This window comes from Dipodomys spectabilis, unplaced genomic scaffold (genome assembly GCF_019054845.1).
Source record: "Dipodomys spectabilis isolate Male_0828 unplaced genomic scaffold, ASM1905484v1 ptg000783l, whole genome shotgun sequence".
Lineage (NCBI taxonomy): Eukaryota > Metazoa > Chordata > Mammalia > Rodentia > Heteromyidae > Dipodomys > Dipodomys spectabilis.
The window spans coordinates 29,651,548-29,666,580 of record NW_024871460.1 but is presented as its reverse complement, the minus strand read 5'-3'; the positions used below and the strand labels follow the sequence as shown (position 1 = coordinate 29,666,580).

General features: G+C 33.3%; 1 protein-coding gene across 1 annotated transcript in view; it reads left to right on the top strand.

Annotated features, from left to right (window-relative positions):
• Positions 1-11,896, top strand: part of Cnbd1 (cyclic nucleotide binding domain containing 1) — a gene marked incomplete at its 5' end in the record, with an annotated part of 128,316 nt that extends 116,420 nt beyond the window's left edge. The window contains one exon of the mRNA XM_042672980.1: positions 11,783-11,896. Coding sequence (XP_042528914.1) covers positions 11,783-11,896 — 114 coding nt within the window. The remainder of the gene's footprint in view (positions 1-11,782) is intronic.
• Positions 11,897-15,033: the final 3,137 nt, after the last annotated feature.

Sequence of the window (15,033 nt, the reverse complement as noted above, 5' to 3'; positions counted from 1 at the left end):
GGCAAAACCTCCCATGCTCCTGGATTGGAAGGATTAACATCGTGAAAATGGCAATACTTCCCAAGGCTATCTACAAATTCAATGTGATATTTATCCATATTCCAACCTCATTCTTCAAGGAAATAGAAGAAGTAAACCAAAAATTCATATGAACAATAAAAGACCCTGAATAGCAAAAATGATCCTTAACAAAAAGAACAGTGCTGGAGGAATATCAATACCAAATTTCAAACTCTACTACAAAGTGATAGTAATCAAAACAGCTTGGTACTGGCACAAGAACAGACCTCAGGAGCAATGGAATAGAATTGAAAACCCAGAAATGAACCCACAGACCTATAGCCATCTAATCTTCGATAAGGGAGCTAATAAAATAGGAAGAAAGATAGCCTCTTCAGTAAATGGTGCTGGCAAAATTGGTTAAACACTTGTAGAAAACTAAAACTAGATCCTTATATATCACCCTGCACCAGAATCAACTCCAAATGGATCAAAGACCTCGGAGTCAAAGCAGACACTCTGAAAACATTACAGGATGGAATAGGAGAAACCCTAGGTCTCCTTGGCACAGGCCGAAAATTTCTTAATAGAGACCCAGAAACACAACAAATCAAAGAAAGGTTGGACAAATGGTATTGCATGAAATGCAGAGTTTCTGCATGGCAAAGGACATAGCTAGCAAGATCAATAGAAAACCCACGGATTGGGAGAAGATCTTCACTGGCCCTAAAACAGGACAAGGGTCTCATATACCTGGAACTCAAAAAATTGAATCCGCCAACAACAAATCCTCAAAGAAACAACTGCCCAATAAATAAGTGGGCTAAAGACTTAAAGAGAAACTAATTTATTTTTAGGAAGACCTTCAGGTGAACTGAATCTGTTTTTTATATTTCAAAATATAATTATCTTAAAATAGTTGTATAAAATAGTTTCAGTCATATTATGAGTATATCCTTTGGTTTCTCGTAGCTTGTGAAATTATGCATTTAGGCAAATTAACCCATGTGGCACAGAACACTGTAATTTTTATGTTAAATTTGCCAGAAGACAAAGAAAGTGATAAGGACATAGGAACCATTTTACTGCAACTGATAAGGGGGAAGGAAATCAGAAGAGAGGGGTAGATGGCTATTTAACATTAATGGCAATTAACTAAAAGGTCAAAAGTTGGAGGGACATATTGGTCACAGTACTGTTCATAACACATTCCTGGATTCAGGGTGGTTCTCATAAATTAACTTTTCTAGTGAATAATTTTTGTTTTAATGCTTCATACCTATTATTTTATTTATGTAGATGGTATGTACCAGGCAGATTTCCACCAGATGTCCTGACTCTAGTCAATCTCTTTGGTATTGTAAACTAGCCTAAATAATCAAACATCCAGTTATTATTTATTTACATTTTTGTCATTCATGGGGCTTGCACTCAGGGCCTGGGCACTGTCCTTGAGCTTTTTTGTTCAAGGCTAGTGCTTTACCACTTTGAGCTACTTCTAGGTTTCTGGTGGTTAATTAGAGGCAAGAGTCTCATGGATTTTCCTTACTTGGCTAGCTTTGAACTGCCATCCTCAGATTTCAGCCTCCCAAGTAGATATGATGATAGGTATGAACCGCTGGTGTCCAGATAAGTTTTATTATTTTCTTTGGGTTTCCCTGATTCTTCAACCAAATTAGAAACCTAATCTAACAACAAATCATAGTATCTAGTTGACATTATTAAATATTCCCAAATTATTGACCCTGACTTCCATTGATTGTCTGTTTGCCGTCATTTTTGGTTCATTGTTTGAACAAAAATCCAGCTGTTTCCCATAATAATATTCACAAAGGAAACAAATAAAAATTTCACTCACTAATGTTATAGCCAATGTGAGCTATTTCTCTTCTCTAAATCCACAGCCAGAAGCACATAATTCTATAGACAAAAAGAAAATAAATATAAAATGCCTAAATGTTCCAGCAACACAAATATTTTTGACGAATGACATATGCTTATATTTGCATTCACACTCGGCATTAGCTCTAACATAATTCCTTTGTTTATTCACTTCAAGAGTTAGAAAAATGGAATTAAATATCTTTCAGCTGTCTCTACTCAAGGCTATATTTCACTAGCTCTCTCAGTCTCACTCATAAATCCTATTTTCTTTTTCTTTAATTATGTTGTTGCTCTCTTCTAGACCTTCAATGATTAACATGAGACTACTAAATTAAATTTCATTTGTTATGCCTAAGTTTCTGTGTACCAAAGTATTATATTAATTGACCTGACGCCCCGGGCTACTCTTCATGACTGAAGTAGAATGTGTTATTGAAAAGTGAAGGTCTTTTCCTTGCCTATTAAAACAACTATTGATTTTAGCCATAAAGTTTGTTTATTCTATCTACTGAGATTGTTCTGGAAAGAAATATTAACTATTCATTCATGAAACTGTATAGCATTTTATTTGAAGGTATAGATACAGATTCAAGGATGAATGGTTAATTAATTAAGCCATCTTTTCTTTGTAAATCACTTTCATCTTTTTGACAGCATTATGTTAGATTTGAAATAGCTGACACTTTTATTTGTGTTCTTTGGACTGTGGAAATTTGAGCTCTTTAAAGAACATGTTTTTATTTGTAGATACATATTCAATAACAAGCACAGAACTGATATAGAAACAGATGCATATTTGGATCTGTTTACAATTTTTAAGTCTCATTGTTTCCTGTTATTAAAAAAGGAACAAAATGTTTCATACAATTTATTAGATTTGTTGATGCATTATTCTGGTTGTTTATTTTATATTTAAGTATTCAAGACTGTTGTATATTACATATGGCATGGAGAAAGTCAAGCCAGACAATCAATCAATTCTCTGTATAGACACAGTTTGTAATTTAAAACACAAGACATATAACCCAAGGAAAAGTAGCCATGGAATCTACCCTTTAGGCTCACAATAAATTCTTATATATCAGAACAAGCAAGTGGGTTCACAAAATATCATCAACACACTTCTATAGTTAAAAGTCTTTTTTGAGCTCATACTCATGGTGTAACAAGGTACTCATATAGACAACAAAACTGACAAGATAAGCTGTCCTTGCTTAGTGAAGTCATGTCATATATAGACTGGACTTTGAACCCAAAGATTCTCTGATGGGTAGTTTCAACTTCCAATAATTTGTAATAACTTTTATTCATATAAGAAATATTAAAAGCAAACTAGTATTTATTAAAGAAAATTCATTGCAGGAAATATTGGTGCATGTGTTTTTATTGCTATAAAAATATTATGGGTGTGTTCATGTTGCTTTCATTTTCACTTGAATATTTTCATCTATTGATGAATTTGACTCATGTGTTTCAAAGATCAAAAAATAAATGAAGCTTCTAAGTAAACTATTTAATTTTTATTTGAATAAAACAATTTGTCATCTGATTTGTATTTGGTTAAATGAATTTAGTGTGACATTTGAGAATTCAAATCCAAAGACTACCTTGTTGTACTACAGTTGAAATTAGTCCTTGTATTTGTACTGGTTTCCTGAAAATGAAGCCTCATCTGCTGCTTTGGTTAAAAAGACATCATCAGCCAAATACCTGGTATCCTATGCTTGTAATCCTAGCTACTCAGGAGGCTGAAATCTGAGGATCCTGGTTTGAGGCCAGCAAAGGCAGGAAAGTTGACAAAACTTTTATCTCCAGTGAACCACAAAAACAATGAGAAGTGGAGTTGTGGCTCAAGTGGTAGAGCACTATATATCTTTGAGCCAAAAGCTCAGGGACAGCATTCAGACCCTAAATACAAGCCTCAAGACTTGGAAAAAAGAGAGAAAGATATAATCTACTGGGAAATGTGAATGTAGTTTTAGGAGAGAGCTAAATCCTGAGAATGAATTGTTCAGTGGACCGATTTCTGTCATCAAGGACTCAAACAATTCACAATGCGATGTGTCTAATTGCGTAGTAATATGGGCATAGCTTTTATCTTTGTGTTTAACTTGGCATTCTTTGTCCTCACTGCCATGGCATGGGTTTTTTTTTTTTAACAATGACATGTTCCTAAATGATTTTCATGACTAGGTTTCTAATAGAAAAACATGCTGATTTCTTTGAGTTGAAACAGAAAGATAGGCAACGAGGCTGTTATGAAGCTTTTGTTCATTTTCAAACGAAGCATTAAGTATATAATTTTCAATTCCCAGTGTGAACCACAAATGAAGAAGTGCTGAAAAGTGTTCAACTTAATATTCTGGCACATCAAGGGAAATACAAGAGCTATGATGTCAACTTCCACAGCTTCCTTGTCTGTTCCCCAGACACTCTCTCCCTCAAACAAAAAACACATGCTTGAATTTGCCTGAATATACTGTCCACTAAAAGTATTAATTCCATGTTTTTAAAAAACTTTGTCACCAAATATATTCTTACGTTCCAGCTAGGAAAAAATACTAGAAGAGAAAATTGGTTGAATTCTGACGATCTTACGCAAGTGCAGTAAGTCAAAAAAAGTAGGTCAAATATGAGTTTTCTTAAAAGAGATCTCAGATTCCCAGTTACAGAAGGTATAATAGTGCTTACCTGAGATTTGAGGGAGAGTCAGGGGAAGTTATAAATTAATAAATTAAATTTGGAATAATGAAAGCATTCTGGAGATGGGTGGTAGTGATGATTACACAATAATGGAGATGCACTAAATACCACTGAACTTTGCAATTTAAAAGGATAAAAAAGGATAAAAAATTATCTGTATTTTACAACAGAGGAAGAGAGGAGTGAAGTGAAGTAATAAAATATTTTAGACTCTATTCCAAATCCAAATATATATTTCCATGTTTCTGCTTTTTCTGCCTTCAACTGTTAGAACTCAATGACATAACTGAAGAAATAGAAAATCTCTACATTCTAAGTCTAGGTAATATCAACAGTAAATCAACAGAACCTAAATTTGATTCTCCTTAAGAAAAGTTTTGGTTATCAAAGATAACGTCTTTTTCAAAAATGTGTAACCAATAAGTTCAATGAAGCAAATTAATAAGAATAAAAAACAGTAAATTGAAGGTTAATATCATCCTCTTAGAAACATTTGTTTATTATTTGGACTTTCTTGGGAGGATATTTACTATCTAGAGAAATAGAGAAAAATAACATTCTTATACAGAACTGAATATTCAATTTTCTCTAAGGGTATAAAGTGAAATTGTGGAGTAGAATAATTTATATTAATGTACATTATTGTTCTTATAGAAGTGATGTACAGAGCGATTACAATTACATGAGATAGGTAATGACTACAATTTCTTTCCTATAGTGTCTCGGTTCCCTCATTCTCTCCCAATCCTGCCCTCCCATCTCCACCTATGAGTTGTATAGTTCACTTTCTTCAGTGTCCAGTGAGCTCTGCTGCTGGACTTTAAACCCTTTCTTCTTGAGTTCTATGCTCTCTTCCCAACTTTCTGAAAATGAGCACTTGAATATACCATACAAAAGGTAAAAAAGACAGAATCATCAAAAAATAAAAACTGAAAAAGAAAGGAAAAATAAGAGGTCTCTTGTTTCCATATATTGGAGTTCTTTTTAGTATTATTCTATATAAAATATGAAGAGGCACTTATACATTGTGCCTTTGTGTTTCCCTCCTAAGAGGATCCTCTTGTGGTCTTACTGTGTGTGGTTATCTAGAATCCTGCATACTTCATTATCTCAGTGTATTTTCGATCTAATTTCTGCATATGAGACAACATGCATCATTTGTCTCTCTGAGCTTAGCTTACCTCAAATAATAGGATTTGTTCTAGCTCCACCCATTCCCTGCAATATATATTTTATTGTGAAGATACTGTACAAAGGGGTTACAGTTACATGAATAAGGTAATGAGTACATTTCCTATCAAGCATTGTTACTCCCTCCTTTTTCCCCCTCTATATTGTTTGCTCCCCACTTCCCCAACTTCTTCCTCCCCCTCCCAAAGTTGTAAAGTGTGTTTTCAACACAGTGTCTTGTACATCTCGTTGTTACAATGGGTCATCCTGTATCCTTATTTCAGCATTTTGTTATTTCCGTTCCCCTCCCCAAAATAGAAAAATGTATATAAAAGATGGAGGATACCAAAATCCTATACAGTGACAACAGAGGTTATACCATGGGGGAAGAACATACAAAGAAACAAACACAAAAATCACATAGTATATAGTAAGTACATTAAAAAGGACAGCAAGACAGATAAAGCCTCTGGTGTCCCTATCTTGGGGTTCATTTCGCTTACAATCATCTTATATGGTCATATTTACATAGCTTCTGACCTTTTCTGATCATCCTAGACATGTACTCGTTATTGCAGATAAGAGAATCCATTAATCCTCGAGTCCGTTCTTGTGCCAGTATCAAGCTGTTTTGATTACTACGGCTTTGTAGTAGAGTTTGAAGTTTGGTATTGATATTCCTCTAACACTGTTCATTCTGTTAAGGGTTGCTTTTTCTATTTGGGGTCTTTTTTTGTTCCATATGAATTTTTGGGTTGCTTCTTCTATTTCCTTGAAGGATGAAGTTGGGATATTGAGTTTGTCGATAGCCTTTGGCAGTATTGCCATTTTCATGATGTTAAACCTCCCAATCCAGGAGCATCGCAGATTTTACTACGTACTTCATTCTGGTTTAATTTCCCTTTTCAGGTTTTTAAACTTTTCATCATAGAGATCCTTCACTTCTTTAATTAACTCCTAGGTATTTTATATTTTGTAGGGCTATTACAAAAAGAGTTGCTTTCCTGATTTCAGCTGCTTTTTCTTTTATTGGTATACAGAAAAACCATTAATTTTTGAAGGTTAATTTTGTATCCTGCTACTTTGCCAAAGTTTTGAATCAGCCCAAGTAACTTGTGAATGGAGTCCATGGGTGCTCTGAATACAAGATCATGTCATCCTCGAAGTGGGAGAGTTTTACTTCATCTTTCCCTATTAGAATCCCCTTTACATTTGTATCTTGTCTTATTGTATTTGCTAGGCATTCTAATGCTAAACTGAAGAGAAGTGGAGAGAGTAGACATCCTTTTCACATTCCTGAATTTAGAGGAAATTGCTTTAGTTTTTCGCCATTAAGTATAATACTGTCTGTAGGTTTGTCATACACAGCCTTTATTATGTTGAGGATGCTCCATGGATTCCTAGTTTCTCCAGAGCTTTCATCATAAAGGGATGCTGGATCTTGTCAAATGCTTTTTCTGCATCTATTGGGATAATCATGTGGTTCTTATCTGTGTTCTTGTTGATGTGATGAATTACATTAATTGATTTTGATATATTAAACCAGCTTTGTATCCCTGAAATGAGTCCTGCTTGATCATTGTATATTATTTTTTTGATGAGATGTTGAAGTCGATTGGTCAAAATTTTGTTGAGAAGTTTTGCATTACTGTTCATCAAAGAAATTATTATATATATCTCTTTCTTTGATGAGTGCCTGTCTGGTTTTGGGATGAGGGTTATGATGGTTTCACAGAAAGAGTTTGGTAGTGAACTTTCAATTTCAATTTCATTGAAGAGTTGGAGGAGAATTGGTGTGAGTTCTGCTTAGAAGGCCTTGTAGAATTCAGGTGTAATTCGATCTGGTCCTGGGCTTTTCTTGTGTGGAGGTCTCTTATTGATGTTTCTACTTCAATGCTTGATATGGATCTGTTAAGTTTTTAAATCATCTTGGTTTAGTTTGGGCATGTCAATATTTGCTAGAAATTTTCTTCTCGATTTTCAAGCTTATTAGCCTAAAGATTTGAGAAGTATCCCCTTATAATGTTCTGAATCTTGGTTGTTTCTGTTGTGATGTTACCATTCTCATCTCTGAGTTTGTTTATTTGGGTGTGTTCTTTTTTAATAAGATTTGCTAAGGGTCTGTCAATTCTGTTAATTTTTTTGAAGAACCAACTCTTCGTTTTGTTGATTCTTTCTATAATTTTTTGGACTCTTAATTCGTTTAATTCTGATTTAATTTTAATTCTTTGTTTCAGTCTACTGGATTGGAGTTAAGCTTTTTGGTCTTTTTTAAGGAGCTTCAGGTTCCTCATTAAATTGTTGGTTTGAGATCTCTCCAATTTGTTGATGTCGGAACTCAGAGCTATAAACTTGCCCCTGAGTAGTGCCTTTGCTGTGTCCTAGAGGAGCATGTTGTTTGTGTGTTTATTTTTGTTAAATACCATGATCATTTGAATTTCCTTTCTAATCTCTTCTATGACCCACTGGTGGTTCCACAGTGTGTTGTTCATCCTCCATGTGTTACAAGATTTTCTTTGGTGGCTTTTGGTGTTAAATTCTAATTTTATTTCCTGGTGATCTGAGAGAATGCAGGGCATAATTTCAATGATTCTGAATTTGAATTAACTTGCTTTGTGACTGAAAATGTGGTTTATTTTGGAGAATATTTCATGTGCTGCTGAGAAGAATGTCTATTGCTACTAGGTGCAATATTCAGTAGATGTCTGTGAAGTCTAGTTGATCTATGCAGTTGTTTAGATCCAAAGTTTTTCTGTTGAGTTTTTGCTGGGTTGATCTATTCAGTGGGGATAATGATGTGTTAAAGTCCCCAACCATTAAAGTCTTTGGATCTATGTGAGATTTTAGGGAAAGTAGTGCTTCTTGGATAAATTTGGGTGCTCCATAATTTGGTGAATAGATATCTAGAATTGTAATATTCTTCTGAAGGAGAGATCCTTTAATTAGTATGTAATGACCTTCTCTATCTCTTGTTGCTAATATTAAGTCTATTTTATCTGATTTTAGGATTGCAAATCCCACATGTTTATGGGGGGGCCATTTGCTTGGTAGATTTTATTCCAGCCTTTAACTTTCAGAAAATGTTTGTCTTGTGGGCAAGGTGTGTCTATTGAAGGTAGAAGGTAGAAAGATCTTGCTTTTTGTTCCAATTGCTGTGTACAGAATTTTTGGTTGATAGCTGTTTGTCTTTAGGTGTGGCATAAATCATTCTAGGCTCTTCTTGCTTTCATTGTCTCTGTTGAGAAATCTGAAGTTATTCTGATTGGTTTCCCTTTATAGGTGATTGATCTTTTCCCTTGACAGCTTTAAGGATCCTTTCCTTGGTCTGAATTGGTCCTGTGTGGATTCCAATGTGATGATGGGATGTCCTATTCTGGTCTTGTCTATTTGGGGTTCTAAAAACTTTTTGTATTTGAATGGGCTTATCTTTTTGCATGTTTGGGAAGTTTTCTGCTAGGATCCTGTTAAATAAATTTCCTAGACCATTAACTTCTGTCCCTCAGTGCTCCTCTACACCCATTAACCTCAAAGTAGGCCATACTAAAGCTATCAGAACAACCATGTTCATTGCAGCATTATTTACCATAGCTAAGATACGGAACCGACCCAGATGCGCCTCAGCAGATGAATGGATCAAGAAAATAGGGATACAGGTGGACTCATTGCAACAATGAGATGTACAAGACATGATGTCAAAAAACAAACTTTTCAACTGTGGCGGAGGGGGATGAGGTGGGTGGGCGGGTGGGGGAGGGAGATGGAAGGGCAGGGATGGTAAGGGGAAACAAAGGAGGAGGCTACAATGTTTGATAAGAAATGTACTCATTTCCTTTCTCATGTAATTGTAACCCCTCTGTATCCCTATTTAAACAATTTGATTTTCCTTTCCCCTCCCCAAATTATACCAACATCAAATACAGTAAAAACAGGGGTTATACCATGGGGGATGGACATACAAAGCAACAAAGAAATCATCTTATAAATATGTTAGAAACAATAGCAAGAAAGAAAAATCATTTGAGTCCTTATCACTTAAGTAATATTTTTATATTGTTTTCCTGGGTCCTGTGAACTTTCCTTTCACTTGGTTTTATGGATGTTCCTTGCTTTTATCTTTTATTGTAAACTATCCCCAGCAATTTTTGATTGTTTATAATGAAAGAATAATAATAAGTGTGCAATTAACTCCTTCACATGAGTGTTTTTTTGGTATCTGTCTCTAAATCCATGAATCTCATTCTCTTTATTAATGTTTCTTTGAAATTCTGTTATTTCATATACTGTTTAAACTTCAGCTATTAAAATGGAGTTCTGTGAACTGTTTTATCTACTTAACAGAATTATATTTCTAGCATCTGTTTTAAGGTAATATGAACAGATTGGATGGATTTAAATCTAAGCTTCACCAGTATGGATCTGAAGGATGCGAAAGATCACATCTCATAGCCCTATTCTGGGAATTTTTAGTTTCTGGAAATACTGGCTCTGCATGATGCATATTTTCATATTCCAATGAAAAAGATATAATTTATGTAATATCACAGTCCTCTTAATTGAAAATCTATTTATTAATGCTGCTTTTTTGAGTGTTTGTAAGAAAATTAATACAAAAGAAATGTAAATAATTTAGATTTCTATTTTAAAGTATGTACTAAAGAGACTTGTTGTTTCTGTTTGTTTTTAATTAATATTAATGTAAATATTCAATGGGAACTTTGTAATGGGAACCACTTCAATGGGAAATAGCCATGTTACTATATAATTGTAATATTAGTAGTGGAGAATGGGGGGAACTACATTAATCTTTCTAAAAAATGTGACATAAGAATTTAGTGAACAAACTGCACAAGGGTGAAGAATTAAGCTAAAAATAAGAAACAATAGAAGCAATATTTATTTTATTTATTATATATTATTGATTTCATAATTGAATTGTGTACCTATTATTTTAACAGTTATAAAATATTTCTGTTCCAAATATTGAAATCTAAATGATTATATTTATTTAGTAATATTATAATATAAATTTTGTGTCAGGTAAGGGAGCCAGCTGGAGATTTTTTATTAAAAATTGCCATAGTGTCCTCATCTGAAGTGCAATAAAAACATCCCCATCATACAGGGTTTTTCTAAGACTTAAACAGAACATCATTGTCATGCAACACAAATCTGTTTATTTTCTTGTTTATAAATTCACTTATTGCTTATGGTTTTATTTAATTCTCTGTTTATTGAAAGGAAAGCTGATATAAATAAAATCAAGTATGGAGTCAGATATGTTTTTATAAATTAATGTATTTTTTCAGGTTATTCTTTCCATTGTACAAATGAGCCAGAACTTAATGAAACTGAACAGGAAAAATTCACTGCTCATTCTTCTCCCAGTTAGACTGACTGCTTGTCTACATCAGATCAGACTGGAGCATTATTTCACTGCAAAAGAGCAGGGAACATTCCAAAGTGTTGAAGATTAAGCAAGATATATCTCAGGTCTTTTCTCAATTTTAACCAAAGCAAGTGATAGGGCCACTTTTCTCATCAATGGGCCAGAGCATTCTAAGGGATCTCCTCTTTGAGATCTCCAAAAGGCAGATCTCCAAAAGGGAGATCCCAATGAGGGACATCAAATAATTAACGCTTAATAATAACAAACTATACCTATAAAATTTCTATTCTTGTAAAGTTATTAAATTTGTATTTCTGAATTTATCTTCTCACTATGAGTAACACGTCTTATAAATCCAGAGTTGTATTATAATTTGTCTTTATGTACTTCGTTTGTAAACATAAAATTAGCTTCATTTGATAAGCATTTTGATATTAACATTCAAATAATTGTCTTAAAATGATAGAGAAGTCATATTTTCTATAGATTTTGTTTAGTTGAAAATCTACCCTTAGAATACCTAAGATTTGTTATGGTTTTCAATAGGCTTTTTGGAGAATGCACATTGGCAAGGCTACTATGCATTTTAAAGTGTAATGATGATAGGACTAATTATTTTTATTAATCTTTCCTTTCTAGGATATTACCTTAAACAAATCTTTGTTTCATAATGGAATTGTTCCAGGCTTTGGTAGATGGACTCATGAGTGGCCAAGCATTCCCAGGAATCTCAAGAATATTCTCATTGATTAATAAAGGCACAAGCTTATAAGAAGCTTCAACTTGGACTATTAAGGTTTTTGTTCTTGTCTTTTTCTTTCTGCACTTTTAAATTTTAAATGCTATCATGGTCTATATAATGCTAAATGCTATAATGTCCAGATATCTCCATTTCTGGACATTTTCCTAATTATTTATTTTTAATTTTTCCTAATACATTTGGTTTGTATAAGTAAAATTTCGATTTATATTACTCTATTTTCCTTTATTCTGTGGTTTTGTATCATTATCAAAGATTAAAACCTTTCAGAGCAACCATTTTCATTGAGCCAAAAAGTTTCAAATAAATAATTTTGGACAACTAAATCCTAATTGGAGATATTGCTTCCTAAGACCTATATATCATTAGATATGATAGATTATGATATTATTATTATAATTGTAGGCTTTAAATCTTGTATTTAAACAAGCAGAACTTCTATCAAATAATTTTCCATAAGGTCATACTTTCGCATGATTCTAAGGTAGCCCTTTTGAGAGTGCAACACTATGATGTTTTAGCATTGATTATCCTTGTGTTTTTGAAACTCTTTTTAGAAAAAGATTTTCAATTCCTGTAGCATCATCTTCTAAAAAGAAACATAAAACATGTCTCATTCCTTTCTAAGTTATTTTTCCTCACGCATTACTGTTCATGGAAGTATATCTGCAAAATTTCCAGTGTAAAACTTCTAGTATAAAACTTCTAGCATAAGATTATTATAGTCATATGATATCTGTTAAACTTCTAATAAAAGGAGAAATTATGATGACATGTTCAAAGGGAAAACATCAGCATAAATATCAAAATCTAATTTTGGCTTTCACTTTCTAATTAAGACAAAGAATTAGTTGAATCTATCAAGCAGTTCAGTCCAGGTAGGTTTTGAAATTTTTACACTAAATGAAACCTAATTTTAAAACATCTTGAACATTTGAAATACTAAACGTTTTCAATCACTCACAATATTTTTAACCCAAACTTTTAACTTAGTGAGATGTAGCATTAATGCTTTGTAAAACTGAAATATTTAGAATTATATATGAATCAGAAAAATGTTTATTGACTTCTTAATACATTCTAAACAGAAATATGAAGGAGAAATTAAAAAGTAATGCACCTATGAATCTTTCTCTTGGAATTAAACCCATAATTTAAAATTAAACCTACAATTTAAATTTAAAGAGAGAGGAGAAAGGGATATTGGGTGGGAGAGAGAGTAAGGGAGAGAGGGAGAGGAGAGACGGGAGAGAGAAAGATAGCAGAGAGAGGGGAGAGAGAGGGAAGATGGGGAGCTGGGATTAGGGAGAAAGAGTAAGGAGGAAAGGGAGAGGAGAGAGAGAAAAGAGAAAGAGAGGAGAGGAGAGGGAAGAGAGAGGAGAGAGAATGGAGAGAGGGGAGAGGGGGAACAGCAGTGGGGAAAGAGAATAGAGGAGAGAGGGAGAGGAGAGAGAGACATGAGGAAGTGACAGAGTCAGAGACAGACAGAAAGAGAATATACCGTATCTGCATTTTCTGTATTTTATGAAGACCATTCTAGTGGGGTGATTATAAGAAGAAACAAAGAGAATACACAAGTCCTTAAGGAAATGTCCGCATTTCTCCATGTTCAATTAAGAGGGAGTCTTTGAACCTATAAACCTTGGTGACATTGCAGACACAGAAAAGAGTTGTAATGTCAGGATCTCTCAAGTACCTAGACATTCCTGAACTGTATGCCAATTATCAGGAAAGGTCAGAAAATGAGGTATTGTGCCTTGAGGTCATGACCCAACTTTATGGTCATGCTACCTATGTAACTGTATCACACTTTCTATTTAGATCATGCTATTGTATATTTAATGATTTTTCTGTCTCTATAAATTATTAATAACAAAAGTTGTCACACTTTCATGTTGCATGGGTGCTACAAATAATGTATTAGGTCCTGATTGAAATTCATATCACACTTTTTTCATTCATGTCAGACTTCAGTCTTAGATTACATCCTGAGTCAGTCCTATAGGCTGCAGAATGATTTCATACAGAGAAAGTTTGCCACCATATCTGTATTTTCTGTATTTTAGGAAGACCATTCTAGTGGAGTGATTATAAGAAGAAACAAATTAAGAGAAATATACTCATTGTCCCAGGGTAAAATAATGAGGACTTAAACAAAGCAATGCTAACAAAGAAAAGACAAGAAAAGAAAAAAAAGAAATAAGTAAATTCAGAGAAATTGGGAGAAAAAAGGAAAGGTCTTGAATTGGCTACAAGTAAAGTAAAAATGAGGATTTTATATTTTCTATCAATTGCTACCATATATTTCAACTATACAAGAACTTGACAGGAAAGTCTGAAGAGTTCTTTTGTTGTTATCTCTTCTGATGATATAAACACCAAATCTAATCTCTACCTCTGACCACTCTCATGTAGCTCAAATAAAATGTGTTCTTTACCTAGAACTTTGAAGCTGGATATACTTTTATCTTGTAGAACCTCAAATAAATTTCAGTTACACAATTTATTTTCAAGAAATGGGAAACCAGATCCAGAAATGGAGCTGAAAAGACAAACTATTTTCAAATAATTTATCAAGATATATAAATAAGTAGATAGATTTCTGGGACTTCTTTTTAAATATTGTGAAGAGTATCTCCCTATCAAAATCATACATACAAACTCATCTAAGTTAGCTCAACATCTCTTTTCTTTCTTACACTTTTTCTTCATTACTAACATCTCTCTTCACAGTTCAAAAGCTACATTAGAATGTAAAGTTGTGCATTTTGAATTTTCCCATCATGAATTACTTTCCTATTATGGAAATATTGGTTAAACTGAGTAATTGTGGAAAATTAGGTATATATCTATGTGTATATACATAGACGTATATATGGTATATGCATGCACATATTTACATATGTACACATAATTTATTCGATTTTGATTTACCAAATAAGCTCCATGATTGTAATTTGGTTTTCTACATCTTCTTTCTGATATAAACTATGGTAGTAAGCAATCTCTACAATTTCCAACCATTTTCTTTTGCAAATTGATAAGAAATCAATGTAATTTGCCATATATTATTGAAAAAGAATACTGTATCAATAGTTTTTCCCAGGATAACTCATGATTAACATGGTAA